General features: G+C 26.3%; 1 protein-coding gene across 3 annotated transcripts; it reads left to right on the forward strand.

The window, feature by feature from the left end:
- Positions 1-262: 262 nt before the first annotated feature.
- Positions 263-14267, forward strand: LOC132920952 (peptide transporter family 1-like). Of its 3 annotated transcripts, none has more exons than XM_060983707.1 (15): positions 263-399; positions 8133-8205; positions 8300-8441; positions 8545-8637; positions 9093-9367; positions 9626-9708; positions 9816-9983; positions 11077-11328; positions 11393-11641; positions 12713-12819; positions 12895-13023; positions 13110-13212; positions 13300-13428; positions 13723-13827; positions 13916-14267. In XM_060983707.1, the coding sequence occupies exons 2-15, from the start codon at positions 8199-8201 to the stop codon at positions 14057-14059; spliced, it is 1986 nt and encodes a 661-aa protein (XP_060839690.1). In that variant the 5' UTR covers positions 263-399; positions 8133-8198; the 3' UTR covers positions 14060-14267. The 3 variants fall into 3 exon arrangements, with proteins under 3 accessions (XP_060839690.1, XP_060839691.1, XP_060839689.1); XM_060983706.1 differs by lacking the exon at positions 263-399 and adding an exon at positions 5957-6195; XM_060983708.1 differs by lacking the exons at positions 263-399; positions 13723-13827; positions 13916-14267 and adding an exon at positions 5952-6195 and having other exon boundaries at positions 13288-13426.
- The last annotated feature ends 5402 nt before the right edge of the window (positions 14268-19669 follow it).

Genomic DNA, 19669 nt, shown 5'->3' on the forward strand with positions numbered 1-19669 from the left:
TTAAAATAAAAATAGCATAGTAAACGAAAAGTAAAATATAAATAACCTGAAATTGTTAATATTATCATAAATTCTTATTTTATCTCATCCAACATCGTCAAAACAGTACAATTTAATAATAAGTTACTCAAAACGTAAACTGAGAGTTAAAACTGATGTAACTTGATAGTACAGAACACCATACATACATATTATACGATGACTCATACGTCTATGATGTGATGTTTGTATATAATATAGTTTCAAAATTAGAATATGAAAACCTACTTAAGAATTTTGATCTTCCACACATATATTTCACGATAATATTCCTATGTCAGTGCAGATCAAAATTCGTTTATCTCATACAGACTCTATTTTTTTTCTTGCAATGGATTTTAAAGCCGTTAAGGTTGGAAAGTAAGTGTTTAATCCTTTCTTACCATTACAATAATTATTTACAAATAATTTTATTTCATAAATATCGATATAATGTATTCTACAGCGGTTAAATATTAGCCACACCAATTATAGACATAATACCAACCTCGTTTTATAAGCTTTTACAACGAAATGATGATAAAATAGTAAAATGATACTGTATACCTGACTTAACTTATACTTTAACTTAACTTGACTTACAGAGTTATTTAATTAATGTTTTATGTACTACAAGTACATTTCATAAAAACATTTTTGAGAATTCAATATGACTAACAAGAAATAAAAAGTTTTTAGAATGTACGATTATTTACCAAAAATGAAATAAACTATTATATTCACAAATTGTGCCAACGACCACAATATTTGTGTTTGATTTAAGCTGATATCATATTCACTGTGACCAATGTAAAATTTACATTTATCAATATATACATATTTTGATTTTATTACTATAATAATTTTTTGGCTGTATTATGTCTACTTCTAATAAATTTCGAATTATAGACATATCTATCATTAAACTTGATGATTTTTAATTTCTGAGCGGAGCGATAAATTTATTAATTTTATAATGATTTGTTTTTTTTTCGTATGAGTACACAAGTTGTCAATAAAATGCTTCGATTTTAAACAAAAAATTAAGGAATAACGAAATTTTTACACAAATCCAATTTTTGATAAAATCGATTTTGATTTGTTTATGTAACTATGAATAATTGTAAATACTTGAAATTTTCATTAAATGTTAATATTATTATTTTCTATTCATAATACAATTTTAAAATATTTTGGCGATTTTTGAGCTATTCGTAGGCATAAGAATTTTATTTGAAATATTAACAAATATTTCTGCTGGAAAAATGCTAGAAAAATCAATATAAAACTGTTCATAAGTTTTCAATTTTTAATTAAAATATATTGAAAGTCCATAGTCACGATATTTTTTTATAAGCGTTTAAAATTAGAATTTTGACAAAATTCACAAAAATCATGAAAATTATTTTGTAGTTAGAAATTCATTAACATTTTTTTTTATACATATATACCCAAGATTTAAAAATGTAATACAAGGTTCTTTAATAGTCGAAAAACTAGTTCAACCTTCAACAACCTAATCAGTAAAAAAAAAAATTAAATTATAAGAAATTTATTGATACACCTACCTGGAAGTTTTATCTAAAATATAGTTTTTTCATCTTTTTGATTACTGTATAATATTTTTATTATTTATTTGATATAGGCACCAATAAATCTTAAGTCATTCATATTCACTATTAATTTATTGAAAATAGCACTGGGAAATTTCTTGCTCTTAATCATATCAACTATATCAATTAAAATTCAGATGTCTACGAGTAATTTGTTTTGAAATGCATACATATTGCATAATATTTATTTTATACTTTGTTTATGATTTAAGCATACAAATATTTACTGTACTCTAGTATCGTGCTTACTGACACGTTATTATTAGTTTATTAACTTATTCCACTATGGTTTACTGTAGTAAAAAAATATAACAACATAACTGATACAATTTTGTAACCAATATTTGTAAAGGGTAGTAATAATCTTAATATAAATATTAAATCGAAAATTGAAACCTTTGACGCTAATGTTCTTGGAAACTACTCAACCGATTATCTTAATTTTTTTTTTTTAATAGAAGTTTATATCACGGAAAAGGTTCCTATTGCAATAACATTTATCTAAGTTAATAAACAATTGAGTTATTTATTAGTTAAAATAAACGTGTAAATTGTGTACTTATATATATATATATATTATATATACATACATAAATGTGCGGCCCACAGGTTTCCAGCCACCTACAAGAAAAAGTACTGCATGATTTATATTTTATAATATTTAACTACCGTAATTTTTAGAAATAGACCAAGGAATTCTCATGATCTCCTTTCATCTTTCCGATCAATAATAAGTCTCCCGTCTCTACTCTCAAAAATCTTTGAAAATTTCCTGCCGAAACGATTCTGTAAAATTATTGAAATAATCTTGAATCATAATCATACTTAAGATATCCAATTTGGTTTTTATAGTAGCCACTCCACTATATGTCAAATTATCTTACTGACTTATAAAATACCTAGCAACAATTTTCAGGTGTAAAAAAATGCTCAGTTGCCTTTCAAGGCGTATGGTATCAACTTTTTTTTTTTTTAAATAAAATCGATTCACTCTCCTTTGTATTATTTTATAATTAGATCCTATCTAATTTAATACACTTTTACAGTTTGTATGGAATTAGATCTTTCCTACGTAGCTCCTATAGTATTATAGTACAAGCTGGTATTCTTCTGGATCCTTTTCTCTATCTATATTATATACTATAATACTCTATTGACTTAAATCTTCTAATACTATTGATTAACCAACTTTTAATAAAACCCTCATCAAAAACTACACTAACGATAAAATAATTATATCTCATAATGAAGACCATAATCACCAGGTATCACGTTTAAATAATCTGGCTGATTGGTAAACGAAATTGTAATTTAAACTTCAAAGTTAATGAAACCAAATTCACATAAAATTTTCATTAAAAAATGAAAGTCATCCAAATAATGTCCAAATCATTTTAATAATGAACAAATTCTCAATCCACAAAACTACCTTGGAACAATATTAAACAAATATAAATTACCTGTTCTACGCATAAAATAGAATTGCTGAATTTCTAACGACAAATATTTAGATTAAATAAGTACAAATCTACAATAGGTACCAAAAAGTTTTTGATTCATTACACTATAATAGTATAATTGATGATAATCCCATGAATCATAATTATAATACATTTTCTTTTTATGAGCTGTTTTAAGTTTTAATAACTCAGAAATAATATTTCAAATTATGAGCTAAGCAATGAATGTATTAATTTTACAATGATGTGTGTGTGTGTGTGTGTGTGTTGTGTGAATATACGATAATTAGTCGATAAAATGCTTCAATTTTTCACTTTAAGGTGGTGTCTGATAGAAATTTCAATCTATTTTGTTTTTAACAAAGGTTAAAATAACCAATATTTTTCTAAATAATCAGGAAAAACAAACACAATTTTAGGAAAACCATTAATTATTACGCAAAACCAGATCGATTTTATCTTTTGTTCTAATTCAAACAAAAAAAAGTAAATAAATGAGTACCACTCTATTAAGCTAACTCTGGGTGTGTTAAATTTGAATTCAATGAAGTATCATTGTATATAAAAAATGATTCTGAGCGGAAATGATCTGTCAGTCCATGTCACCAAGTATATTTCATAATACATTTTTTGATGTAACTAATAAAGTATTTTATTTTACATTTATTATTACAATAAATGATAATATAATTTTTTTTTTTGAAAATATTTCATTTATTAAATTATTAAAATAATATATATTTATATCATATTATATAAACTTAATAAATAATATTTATTTTATAAATACCGTAAAAGAATAAAATTAAATTCAAAGTATAAATAATATATAACATCTTGAAATTAATCTAAAATGCCATCGCGTATAATAAAATGCATAATAATATAATATACATACAAGGTTGAAGCCCGCGTGAATAATGTTTTTTAATTATAAAAAAACAATAGTTCCAATATGAAATAGTTATAAGCAATTTATCATATTTTCAAACCTTAGTCATAAAAATTTGATGTAGATCTTAAAGAAGTTCACAGTTTATACGTATAATAATAAAGTTCCAGTACCATGTACCCATACACAAAAAATAACCGCACATCATTTTAAATCATATATTTATCGCTCCGCTCGGGTTAGGTTAGGTAAAAATATTAAAAATACATAATATAGTAACAAACATTTTCTTATATATAAGTGTTTAATGTTCAAATTTTTGCTACATTTGTCAAAAATCACGAAAATTTGGAATAATTTTGTAGTTAACAATTTTATAAATGTTCAATTTTTAAAGATAAAATTAGAAAACTTATTACAAGGCTGCTCATAATTAATTAATATTGACACCAAAATATTTGAGTATATAATATAAACACAGTGTTTTTTTTATAGACATTTAAAATTCAAATTTTGACGAAATTAGATATTTTAACGAAAGAATAACGATATTAGCTATTTTGTTATAATTCAAAAACATTATTTTGGGAAACTTAATACTTATATAGTTTTATGTATAATTTTAATTTTACTATGCTCAATGACATTTCAAAATATGTAGATTAATTTTAAGCTTTTACATTTATATCATGAACCTATTCACGATGTTTTACAGTAAGGTGATATCGATAAAGTTTAAAATAATAATATAAACTATTAAGTATAAATATATAATATCATAATAATTAAATTTAATAATATAATAAATGCAATGTTTTCGGCAAAAGTTGAATGAACATAACACGTTTAATACTATTAGTAAAATATATTACTCTAATAGCAATATCAATAAAACATAGTCTCATGAAATATACTTAGTGATATAGGCTAACGACCGTCTTCGCTCAGAATCATTGTTCGTTTACAATGATATATTATTGAATTCAAATTTAACACATCTATCACAGTGACCCACTCAACGCCTATACCGCATAGCAGAACGGTACTTACTTGCCCACCTTTTTCATTTTTTATCTGAAAAATGTGTTACTTTTATAAACTCACTCAAGCTAAACGGTGTAATGTATAGGTAGTAAAATAGGTGCTTTATTACATAATATAATGTGTAGCTTAACAATGCAATCATCGTATCTATTGATGGACTCGTGTGTATTCATTCCGATCACTTTTCATTATATTATTATCGTGACTTGGGGTATTGAAGACGACAAACGTTAAATGATACTAAAAAATCCATGTTGGATACTTTACACTTATATAGACATGTACAAAGTAAGTTACCTCGACCGTTGTAACAAATTATATAATATTATGCTGAACTAAGCGTCAAAGGGAGTACCTACCGGATCGTTGAAGTATATTCATTTTTCTCGGTAAAATATATTATTTATGATATTTATGTTTTGATTCCCTAAAACTACGTACTTCCCATAATACATCATTATTGTACAAATACAGACTTCGGGTAAGTCGAATGACCTTCGTTTAAAATTAGCAAACTCCGTTTTAGTGTATAAATGTTAGTAGGTACCTTTAAATCATAATTTCGAATAAAATGTATTGAGTGAAGATTTGAACGGTTAGTATTTACAATTTATCCACCCAAAAAAAAAAAACATTTGTGTTGATTTTTTAATCGTTATAATTATTATATTATCATGCGTATATAAAATGCTAAAGAACAGATTATTTCAAATATCACGGCTTAATAAATTGACTACAATTGGATATAACATGTATTGATATATGCTAAATACTGAACATTATAAGCACTTGATTTAAATTATAAAATTTATGAAAACTTATATTCTACTTGATATAAGTCCACAATAAATAAATGCACGATTATTGAGTATGATGAATATTTTCGACTTGATAATTTGCCATAAAACTTTTCCACTCGAAACAACTGTAAAACAAGCGCATTGATTGTTGTACACTACAAATTCATTCGTGTGAATATATATGATTGTTAAAAATTACATATTTTTCGAGGTCGCAGACCTACTGTTGATTTCACACATTCATTCAGTCTAAAACACCTCAACTTTTCGGTCCAGTGGTTATAATTTAGATGGGTATTATCTAAAACAAATAATATTTTGTGATTTAGTTCAACATGGATTTGATATCTGGTCAAAACGAAAAATTGGTAAGTTTTATATAAATTCTTAAATATATTCTTAAGAACCGCATTAAATATTTTGTTATTGTTATAAATCTCTATCATAAAAAACCGTATTCGTGTCGATCAATTTACTACTTACTAATGTTATAATAATATGTTTATCTTGTCCAATCGTTTTCCCTATATCATCTTACCTACCTAAATTTTCCATTTAGTAGTAACCAACATTTTGAAACACATTCATCATTAGTAAAAACTATATAAAATATTAGGTATTCTTTGAAAATGAGTAAACTATATGTTACATTAGGTTTACAATATGAAAATATCATAATATCAATAGTCACTTTTCAAGAACTATGTTGTTCACTGTTTCAACACAGAACGCATTTATGTTCAAATATAAAACATTTGAACAAATAAATTTAAGACTAATATGCACACAAATACCTGCAGTAGTTACCAAATTCCCGTATAAATCAAAAATATTGTATAGTGTAAAAATAATACGATGCGCCTCGCGTATCGTTTTCAACCATATTATGTGAAACAAACACGTTTCAATTTGTTTTAGATTTTTGTAAATTTATTATATAAAATACCAGAGAAATTTACACTAATTTTTTTTTTTATATTTTTTTTTTTTTAAATTCAATATATAATGTATTAATTAAGTTCCGTCGCTGAATACCGCTTTATCAAGCGCACATTTTCATTTTTTCCCTCGACATCACTACACAAATACCGCTTAGATATCACTTCGGCTTATTGTACTATAAATGTAAACGATTTTGAATTTTCTAATTAAAACTAAAAAATTAAATTATAATGTTGTCGTCATTTTTCCTAGTATGCATTGTGATATTTAAAATGTATTCGCTACTTTATTCTATAAATTGTTTAACTTGTTTTGACAATTCCAACGGTGATTTTATCTTTCTCAAGATACTATCATCAATTCATTCACGACCCACACACCACACATTATTATTTTAATGTCTTTCAGTTTTCCTAAGATACGAATTTATCTTTTAAAATAAATGATAATACCGTATTTTACACGTTTTGTATACTTGAACAATACACGCGGCGTAAACACCTAACTAATACATATACACATTTCTTAAATGAGTACAAGAAGAATCTAATTTGGTAACAAAGTCGCTAATTAGTTTTGTTATGAAACTGAACATTAAAACATTTTGAATGTTCTATTCTTAATTTTATCATACGTAGTAAGGGAATATACGTTTATCGTTGAATATTGCAGAGATGAAATCGCATAATTGTATAAGCTATATACGCGTATTATATAGTGAGATATAAATGTAAGACGTTATAGGTGACTGAAATCGAACAATCAATTATTATACAGATTAAAAATAACTTATACTTTTTATTTACTTTACTATAGTTATATATTATTCGTTATAATTTATAAAGAACACAGAGAATACCTACATCTCTATTCATTTATAATTAGTAAATTTGATGTGTAGCAATTAATTAAAATTCTTTAGAGTTTTCTGAACAAAACTGCATAAATTGATTATGTACATTGCTTTACTGGTGTTGTGAAAATTTCATTTAATTAATTCATAATAATATTAAAATATTTAATTACTCGAAAATTCGACTATACAAGTCATAATAAAATAACACTGCTTTCTTCAATAAAGTGAAATATCTTGGCCAAATACAAAGAAAATAGTAAATATGAATTTATACTTATATTTACGTCACCTACTTAAAACAAATAATAATAGTGGCTATGGGTTGCACTTTGGAAATTTTCACTATCAATGGTTACTTAACCTAAACCAGCTATAGAATAAAAATAAGTCTTATCTCGTTTAAGCATCACATTGCCCGACAAAAAAATAGAGTCAAAAAGCTACTTTCCTGCACGTCTCTGTTAATTAAAATTTTTTTTTTTTTTTAAACATTATTTATCTTTTCAGAAATACCCCAAGTCTATATGGTTTATCGTACTCAACGAATTATGCGAACGATTTACCTATTACGGAATGAGAAGTGAGTTAATTAAATGGCTATGTGATGATTTACCTACAGTAATAAGTTCACTGTTTATAGCTAATATTCTAATACAATAAAAATGTATTTACAGCCGTCTTGGTTTTGTACCTGACAACAATATTGAAATTTAACGGAGAAGATTCGACGATAATATATCATAGTTTCGTATTTCTTGCATACTTTATGCCATTGCCTGGTGCAATCCTTGCTGACTCTTATTGGGGAAAATTCAAGTACGCTGCATATTGGCGTGTGATTTCAAATTGAATCGCCGTTAATAGTGTTGCCCCTTATTGGTTATTACTGCTTTTACATGACAATTTTTTTTTCTTTTAGAACAATTATATGTTTGTCTGCGGTGTACGCGCTAGGGAATATTGTGCTCACCGGTGCTTCGATGGCAGATATGTTTAGCCTCGACATTCAAAAGTTAATAAAAGACAATTTTACAATAGATAATTAAGTATCAAACTTATTCTATGTTTTAAGTCGAATGTGTATATATATTGGTCAGTCTTATAAAAAAAGGTCCTTAGATTAAAAATAATAACAACAATAAAAATGTACACACTAGATTTAATCTAAACTAACCAAGCAAGCAAGAATATCATACGCTGAAAAAAACAAAAAAAAGTTTAAATATTGTACAGATACTTTTGCTAAGCGTACGTACATGCCGATGCTCGTTTGTGATAAAATCGGTACTTAATTTCGAGTCCATATCATAAGCAATGTCATTTTCAGCTTGAAACATAGTATTATTATATAATGATATAATATATTCTTCTTTCAAAACGTAAAAAAAATATTATTCAATAATCTCGTGTTTGAACGAAAAGTTCATTGTTTCGTATATTTTTACATATTTATTGAATTTTTTTTAGAATCTTCGCCTTACTCGGGTTATTTTTCATATCCATGGGTACAGGTGGTATAAAACCGTGTGTTTTTGCGTTTGGTGGCGATCAATTCCGGTTACCTCAGCAAGAAAAACAGCTACTGCACTACACTACCAAGTTCACGATCGCAATAAACGTTGGCGCATTGATGTCGACGTTTCTGACACCCGAATTGAGACAGAGCGTACATTGTTTTGGTAGAGACACTTGTTTTCCGCTGGCTTTCGGTGTACCGGCGGTACTAATGATAACTGCTATAGGTATAATTATTTAACTATCATATATTAATCGACGGAGAAAAATACTACATGACATCACCCATACTCACAATTATTAAAATATTTATAAATAATAAAACAAATATATAATATATGCCTCTTTATCGACTTTCTCAATTATCCATCCTAACCTATGATAATATTGCTACAGCCCTGATAATTTTTTCGATTTATGTATCTTTTCAGAACTCTCAAACACTATATTATAATACTAATTACAGTATGTTTTACATGTTACAGTGATTTTCGTATCGGGAAGAAATATGTATGTGAAGAAGAAACCGGAACAAAACGTCATCGCCAGGACATTCGGTTGTATTTTCGTAAGTAAAATATTAAACGTTCGTATTAAAACGAGCGGAAATCGTTAGAATAGTGATACTCGATATTTATGTTCTCAATTTTCATTTTGACACGTTTGATTTTTAAGTACGCGCTGCGTACGAAGATAACGTCACGGGTCCCGTGCCAAAACCACTGGTTAGAAAATGCAAAGGGAGTATATACTGAAACAGAAATAGCTGATACGAAGACAGCCCTGGAAGTGATTAGCGTGTTTGTGGCGTTTCCGGTGTTTTGGTCTCTATATGAACAACAGGTACGATATATATATTTATATATATTTGTGTGTTTGTGTGTGTGTGTGTGTCTGTGTGTGTGTGTGTATTAATTTTGTAATAATGTAAACATTAATGAACTATGACTCCGTAATTAAAAAATAGTTGTAACTTGTAAGCTAAAGTTGTTGATCTAGTGGATGTTATATATCATAAACTTTGGTATCTATTAACATATATTGCAGTTACCATGATTTCCACTATCAAATAAATAGAAATACGAAATGAAACTAATGAATATTCTTATTATTCTTTTTTTATTTTAAACGTTTAAAATTCTTCCATTATTATTTTAAGTTTTAATGCATAATTTTTCTATAGCAAGTCACAGGCTGAAAATTTTAAATAAACCAAATTGATTTAATTATTTACTATTCAAAAAATATACAAATAAAAGTGTAATACTGAATCAAAATTGAAACGTATGATAATGATTATCATTGAGGTCAATCACAGACGCTTGAACTTTTCGAAAAATATTGAAAATTAAAATCATATTATTATTTCATTTTTTTATCGTAAAAGGATTAAGATAAATTAATTTATTAGTAATAAACTTTAAACATTCATAGATATAGGTGCCGACATTTATTCCCAAACTTTGACTCACCCGTTTTACGTGTACTTATCATTTAAAATTGTAAACATCATTAATTTCTTAAACTTTTTTTTATAGTTTCAGAGCCATTATTTGATATAAAAGTATTATCATTAGAATTATAAATGACTTTTTTTCTTCACGAGACGCGTATCTCCGTGCCAATATGTACAAATAGCCATGTCACTAATCGGCCTATGTGATACAACAATATAATTTCCACTTCAGATATATTTTTTTGCTACTTTTAGCATTATTCATACTGAATTTATTATATTATTCTATTTTCGATTTATCTTTTGATGTTGATTTAGGTTACATTAGTGTATATCATTATGAAATAACTATATTTACCATTATTGGGCTGTCTGATCGTATTTTTAATAAAAAATATCGTTGACTACGCAATATCCGTGATAGTTATTCCGACATTGATTTTTATATCATCCCATGATACCACGTCCGCTCTATTGTAGGGTTCGCGGTGGACGTTACAGGCCACGCTGATGAACGGCCGCGTGGACTTTTTGGACTGGACAATCAAACCCGATCAAATGCAGACACTAGTACCATTGTTCGGACTGACGTTTCTCATCCTATTCGACGTCGCCTTCTATCCATTGCTGGCTATGGTTGGCATCCGGAAACCATTACAAAAGCTTACGTTTGGCGGTGTACTGGCCGTAGTAGCATTTGTATTCGCAGCTCTACTGCAGTTCAAAATTTTTGTAAGACGTAAGCTTGAGCCTCTATATATTTTTTTTTAACTTATCTCTGATCTGTGTTTTTAAGGGAAATACCGCCGATATATCATCTGGACAAGGGCGTCTAAACATTTACAACGGATTCGATTGCAAAGTTTTCATACGGTCGAGAACGTTACACTTGCAGCATCATATCGATCCACTCGAAATGATCAACGTTACACATGCAGTCATGTCTCAAAACGACGTATTAATTACATTAGAATTTGAACCTGAGTGTTCATATGTACCAGAAAAATATGAGTTCGATACCACCGTGATGATAATCGAAGGAGAAGTAAATGTTTTGATTTTATAAATTATATTTTTTCACTAATGAAACTTAAATACAAAACATATAATAATAAATAATGAATAGACTTAATTTACCTTATCAGGTGGTATTATTGATCGATAAAAATATACCCTATACTATATAGGAACCTCCTAAAAGCATGGATAATATTATTATAATATTATTTCGCTTTTCCACATTAAAGACCATGACCTACAATTACGTTGTATACATGTACATCGATGACATTTTAAAATGTTGAATGATGTTCAAAATAATATTTTTACATAAGAGTAGATTAAATTATTTGAAACTTTTACGTATAACTACAAGACAGATCGAGAAATAATTAGTTTAAATTAGATTGCTTCAATACATTTTTTATTCATCATTTTCATAATATAAAAAGAAAAATGAACAAATATAAGATATTTGAAAGTCAAACTCTTGTACTTTTAAGTTCAGAGTTCACTTAACCCTTTCAATTACCTTCAAAATATATTTATCGCATTTTAAAACAATATTATAAGTAATAGTTAATTATAAGAATAAAAATCAATTAAAATAAATACACAACATAAATTCCTCGTTAACCCAAACGTAAGATTAAATAAAAAGTAGCAATTAATCAAATAGAAAAGTTGAATTAAATTAAACTTAATAGATTTATTATTCAGTTAGAAGTATTGCCTTTAAATAAACTTGTAGTTGGAATAGACTCAATACTATTTCCTATCCATTATTTTACTTATTGTACCCGTTTACTATTTATTATATATGTTTGTTTTAACATATTGAATATTCTACTACAATATATATTTTACAATTATATTATTATATAAAATACAATAAAATCACAACTGTGTAAATCACATGATAAATAATTATATGTATAGTCATTAAAATAATTAGAAATTTAGAACCCCAGCCAACGATGACATAGCCTTGCTTAATATAATAAACAATTATTAATTTTATATTATTATTATAAATACGTGTTCTATGTTTTTTCGACCTTAAAAATAATTATGAAAACTTATTTGATCATAACATGTTTTTTTTAATTAACCTTAGGAAAATTCTTATCACTTGGTTCGTTTAAATACAAACACAATCGCATTAAACCATGTTGGAAGTCCTGAACATTTAGTCAAAGAAAAATTTGGTAATCCCAACTTAAGGTAAGTATATTAATAAATATTGCCTGTTTTACTACAAAATTATCTACATTAAAATATCGAAACAATTTAATTTAGAATTCTGATCGACTATACATTTGATTTTAACGATAATATCACATTGACCAGTGTAGATCAAAACTCCTTTACCTCGTATCCTCTGTATTTGTTTCGAAGGATGAACTTTAATGCCGTTAAGGTGGGGAAGTAAGTATTCAATATTTTTATATCGTAACAATAATGAATTAAAAATAATTTGATCTCAATATAATAAATTATGGTGTTTATTATAGATATAATATAGTGTACAACGGAAAACTAATGTCCATTCAACCTGTGGACATAATACCAGCTACGTTTTATACACTTACTATACAACGAAATGGCGATAAAATGGTAAAAAAATTATGGTCTACCTGAATATTGTAATTAACACCTTTTGTGAACTACAAACAAATTTTATGTGAAAAGGCATTTATATAGGATGTACGATTATTTACCGAGCACGAAGGGAACTATATTCACATTCTATGGCAGCTACCGCAATATTTGTGTATGATTATAGCTGACGTCATATTCGTGGTCACAACCTTAGAGTTTTCGTTCACAGAGGTATAATTTGTTTTATCTAATAATGTTATTTATTTTTGACATATTATTTTGAGACATTTTTCAAATCCATTTATCTAATCGCATACATTTTTTATTATTGTTATACAAAAATAATAATATATTTTTTTAATTTATCAAACTTGACAACTTTCAAATGTATTTATTATATATCGTAGTCTATCTGTCTTCGGACTGTTCAATACTAAACCCATGTCTAAAATTACACAACAAAAATATGAATTTTTACTTATACTGTATAATATGTATAATAATGTTATTGTTTATACGATATAGGCGCCGATAAACATTAAGGCTTTTATATCCGCTATTAATTTATTGACAACGGCATTGGGAAATTTGGTGGTCATAATTATATCAACTATATCAATTAAAAATCAGGTTTCTATGAACATTTGTATTGTTTAAAAAATGTGTACAACTGTAATCGACTTTTTAATCGTTTTCTTTTTGTTTGTTTACGATTTAGGCACACGAATATCTACTTTACTCTGGTCTCATGCTTGCTGACACGTTGTTATTAGCCTATTTCAGTATGGTTTATCGGAGTAAAAATACCAGCGTAACAAATATTACCGAAAACAAAAAAGAAGAAATCACTGTTTTCGATTGATTATGGTTAGGTATACGTCATAATAATAAGACATAACTCGAAGAATTATATTCAATACAGGACCGCATCGCTTTAAGATACGCAATAATATTAATTACACGCGTTGAAACCTTTTATACAATAAATTGAATAAATTCTTAGATAGTAAATATCATGCTTCATTGATCAATACATAGAAACAAAAAAAAATATATTAATATTTACTTAATATTTTTTTCTGTACTATTCAATTTGAAAATAATAAATTATAAATTTATTACTATATAGGTAATTATAAATTAAGAAAAATAAACAGTTTTAATTATTAAAACATAAAAGATCGGTTGTATTTTGAACAGAAAAAAAGTCTGTTAATATATTTAAAAATGTAAATAAAAAAGTAATTACCTACGAAAGTTTTGATTTATTACACTCGTATAACCACGAAATATTTCCTCGTGAACTTTTTTAAATTTAAAATATGTATTTTTTTTTATTAGTAAGTTATCACTTTAATATAGTTACTCGAACTATTCAAATTCCATCTAGAAATGTTTTTGATTACAAACATATTACGTTGCTTTCTAATTTATGAAAAAATAACGAACGGTACCGATACGAGTTCCAAACTGTATAGAGTTACAGACTTACAGCCCAACTTTGTGCCGCAACTAGATACTATATAAAGCAGATAGTATGCGATAGATACTATATAAAGCAGATATGCAAACCTTAGTTTAAAGCCTGAATATTTTTTTTTTTTTTTTTATAGAAAGTAATTACTATAAATAAGATATGATAGTCGACGTTTAAATTATGAAAATTAATATAATATAGCTCTCAACTAATTTGAAACATTTTATCAATATCTGTAAAATATTTTTTCACATTAATAAAGTGAAATGTGATACATAACTATGTCACGAACCTACATTTTTTTTTAAATTACTAATTTAATAATCACAAGAATTCATAAACATTTTTAATGAAAACTTTACACTACAATACACCATATATCATCATAATATATAATAACTTGGTTTTACGTTTTGAATATAATAAATTATGCTCTAATAATTTATTATTAAATACATAAGTACCTACAATAAATTTAGAACTTATTTATTCATTATCGAAATTTTTTTATTGTAAAATGTATATTCAATAATCATACTTTTTGAACTATCACTATTTTTTATAATTTGATTTTATAGATGATTTTTACAATGTTGGACTCCAACTGTTGTTATTCATCATGACATAAAATGTGGTAATGGCATAATATAATATAATCAATATTAGTACATTTTTGTATATACCAAAAACGGAGCTTTGTAAAAATTTATTTTTATTATTTTACGTAAAGTAATAAGAAAATTCATGCCATTTTATAGATAATGTTTTAAATAATTTTCTTAGATAGACATTGATTTTAAATAAAATAAAATATCACTCGTGTTGCCCTATTTCAATTGAACGGCCACGGTATTAATATGGTCGCCACTGTGACCGTATATTTTTACGATATCTTTTTATAGTACTATTCTAACATAAATATATAATCTAATTGTTTGTTGTTTATCAGTCACTGTATTCTATAACTAACTTGAATTAGAGTTTAGTGTAACTGTTTAAGGAAACTACTTTCCTCCCACACGTGTATTGTGTGTATAATATAAATTATAGATTTAATCCGTACAGCAGTGTAGATAAACGTAGGTAGATATTATAATAACAGCGTTGCGGTGCTACTAATCGTGAAACTATATGCAAGTTGATATGTTCGTATCGCTTATAGTTTCAAAGTAGGTACCTGCGCTTTACCTATAGCTAGGTAAGTTCGTAATTTTGTAATGTTATTGTTGTTGCCCATCGAGTCGAAGGACCTTTTGGTATTAGATATGGCACTTCCTATCACAGATAATAATCATTAAGAAAATAACACATTGCACAGTAAAAATATGCACATGGCAGGAACATACTGGACGCCAATATCAACGATACCACCGCGATAGACATAATATTATATTCATCAGGTATTTTGAAATTTTGAAATTTTTAATATTCTGTAAAGTGTAGTATTTATATTTTGTTACCAAGTATTATATATTGATCTATTTCATCACGGATAACTCTAATAACAACTAACAAGTCCTGTTCAGTCAACATTAAAAGTTTATTATGTAGCTAAAACTTGGTAAATTATTATTATAATACATCCAACTTGTTGAAATGTCGAAATGTTTTTGGGAAAAGTTGAAATATGTCTTGAATACATGTATTTGTTATAAAAAAAAAAATAAACAAATAAATAACTAGAGTAAAAATGATCTTATTTTTTTATAATAAAAATAAGCAATGAATCGTAATAGAGCGGGGGCAAAGCACCATCGGGTTCATTTTTAGGAAAATTTATAGGGGTTTCTCTGTTTCTCTGGGGATTCATCGATTCCACCGTTTTAATATAAATTCCTCTATAACTATCGATTCCGCTGAACATTTATATAATATTATGTTGGTTCCGCCAGCTAACGATTCCACCGCACACTTGTATATTTTTATCCCATCATTATATTATGACATAATAGATAATACGTCATAAACAAAATAATATAACTTAAACACCTATATATTATCTTTTTGTATTTAAATAACCGTCAAAAATTGTAGTCTACAATGAGAAAACCTAAATATATACGATATGGTAAAAAAAACAATTAAATATACAATGTAAAATGTATTAAAAAATTAAACAAAATCATCTTTTTTTTTAAATAATGATTTTATACCAGTTTAATATAAGCAAATCTATCGATATTTTCATTTAAATAATTAAAATTGTTGTAATATATATTTATTTTTTAATTCATAATTCATAATTTTTTTTATTTTTGTTTAATTAATGTCTATTTATATTTTATTTTTATTTTCTCTTATTATTATATAAATACGAATTTTCTGTACTTATAAATTTAATACAATTGAAAATAAAAATATATTAGAATAATATGCTTTAATGAATCGTGTGTTAATACGAAAACATATTGGAATTTATCAATTTAAAAATATAATTATGATCGATAAAACTTTTATTTCCAATAATACTAATGAATACGTCTAATTGATCTTTTTTCGATGAAACATATATATAGATATAATATTTATTTGTTTATTTTTAATGAGCTTTGTCCTTTCAAAACAAGTACCTGGATAAATACCTTTTGGATAGTATTAATAAATAAAAAATGTAGACAAATAAGTACCGCTCTGCTGTATATTATGTGTCGAGTGGGTCACTGTAATGAACTTGTTAAATTTGAATTCTATAGTATAGGTATCATTGAATACGAAAAACGATTCTGTTTGGAGGCGGTCTATTGGCCTATAATCTATATCATTAATTATATATTTCGTGATATCATTTTTTTGTTATAGTTATTCAAGTAATTTATTTTATTTTTAATATTACAGTAGGTTGGTATAATATTTCCCGAAAATATTTTATTCTTTATTATTGAAATTTATATCATAAATAACATAGATAGAAAACTAAAACGACGTTTTGCAAAAAAAAAAACAAATTTCAAAGATATCCTTAAGAGTTTATAGCGAAAAAATTAAGGAGAGTAAATATTATGAGTTAATTTTTTTTCTAAACCAAGCTAACTCTAAGTTAGTTTTATGTTTACAATTTATTAAAAAACCATTTTTTAGAATTAGTACAAATAATAAAAATATTAATAATACCTCCTGTAAATTAATAAGATTTTTAATCATATAATTTAATGAACATTATTGTTTTATTTATAAAAAGAATAGTTTGTTATTATTAACACTACATATTTTAATTATAAGGTAATAAAATTAGAAACATACGTAAGTAATCATTTTTTAGACAGCCCCAAAATCTCAATTACCTAAATGTTTAACCCATCATTGTGCGCCTTTGATCTGCAGCGCTCGTATTCTATCGAACGATGGTCAGTTTTATTTGTCTTAGAAATTACATTAATAAAAAAATATATGTTACACGTTAATATATCGTCTATAACAGTAGTTTTCAACCTGTGCGTCGTGGCTCCCAGGGGCGTTGTTGGTTATTATTAAAGGAGCCGCGTCCGTAGTATAAACTAATAATAAAATTGTAAACAATATGTTTTTATTATTATTATTATTATTCGTATGGGAGCCGTATATTTGATTCCAAAATCAAAAGGAGCCGTGGACCCAAAAAGGTTGAAAACCACTGGTCTATAATATTATTATAATAATATTTTATCCTTTTTACCACGGTAAGTCTACGACGTAGGCGGTCGATTATGCTCGATCGTCATATCTAAAAGTATAAATAAGTCTAAAAAAAAAGTCATTAAGCTAGCTTTATAGCCTTATAGTATACACGACTGTAAATACATGACTGTTTATTACACTGAGATATAAAATATTATTGAATTTAAGGTTTATAATAACAAATATTGTATACATGCACTTAGGGATTTGTCTCTATAAAGTCGCTATTGACGGCAGGACTTCGATATAGTTCACAACAAGCGCTTACATAGGTTCGATGATGCACGGGTGAAAGACTAAGATTAAAATATAATCGACGTCTATAAATAACACTTGGCCTTCTACTCGTATTTTTACCAACAATTTATAATACGACGTTAAAAGTAGATGATACGATGATACCGACGACTTATAGTATTATATTCAACAGAATAGTACCTAACCAGAATAATAAAAGTTCAATTACTCGAGTAATAAAAAATTACTATCGTCGAAGATTTATTACCATATGCGTATCGCATAAGGTAACGTAGTTGGCATTTCAAGTGGTCATGTTTTTATTCAGTCTCGACGAGACGTGATGTACGAATTTTCCACCTTTTTTATGTAATTGACATTCAGTTGTTTATTAATTTAACCATACGAATAAATTAATTAATTTAAAATGAAACCTGAAAAATAAATAACTTGTCTAGATACACTCATATCTGGTTATACATAATATATGATTCATAATGTGATTGAGTATTATTGAACAATGCAAAGCATCTCATATTCAGTGTCGTATTAATAATAATATAAACGGAAATAGTTTCACACCTAAGATTTTATGATTAAATTAATCATAATAATGAATGTATTATTCATATTTTTTAATTATATGCCTTTTAGATGAAATAGTATAAATATCATGATTGTATAACATCAGAAAGATGGGACCCCAATAATAATTATACAAATAGAGGTACTAAATTATATCGGTAAGCTCATCAATAAACGTTTTACAAATAGATATTTTTACGAATGAATAATTTTTAACCAATAACATCATTTTTAGGTAAGTAATTCAAGGTTTATTTCTTTACCTTATTTAGAAACCATAATGTGTTCGATTTCCCAATGTCATCATTTTTAATATTTTGGACATGTAGCAGGTACGAAAAAATCGATTATGCCCTCTGTATTATATAGTATACACATATATTAATTAATTTACAATATTTAATTAGTCAATCAGTCTATTGACTTAATAATAATTTATAGATACCAACTACTATTAATGTAAAATTCAGTTTTGAACGAGCTTGTAGCTTTTATTTTAAAATGTATAATTAATCTATA

The sequence above is a fragment of the Rhopalosiphum padi genome, chromosome 2 (assembly GCF_020882245.1).
Source record: "Rhopalosiphum padi isolate XX-2018 chromosome 2, ASM2088224v1, whole genome shotgun sequence".
In the NCBI taxonomy this organism is placed as follows: Eukaryota; Metazoa; Arthropoda; class Insecta; order Hemiptera; family Aphididae; genus Rhopalosiphum; species Rhopalosiphum padi.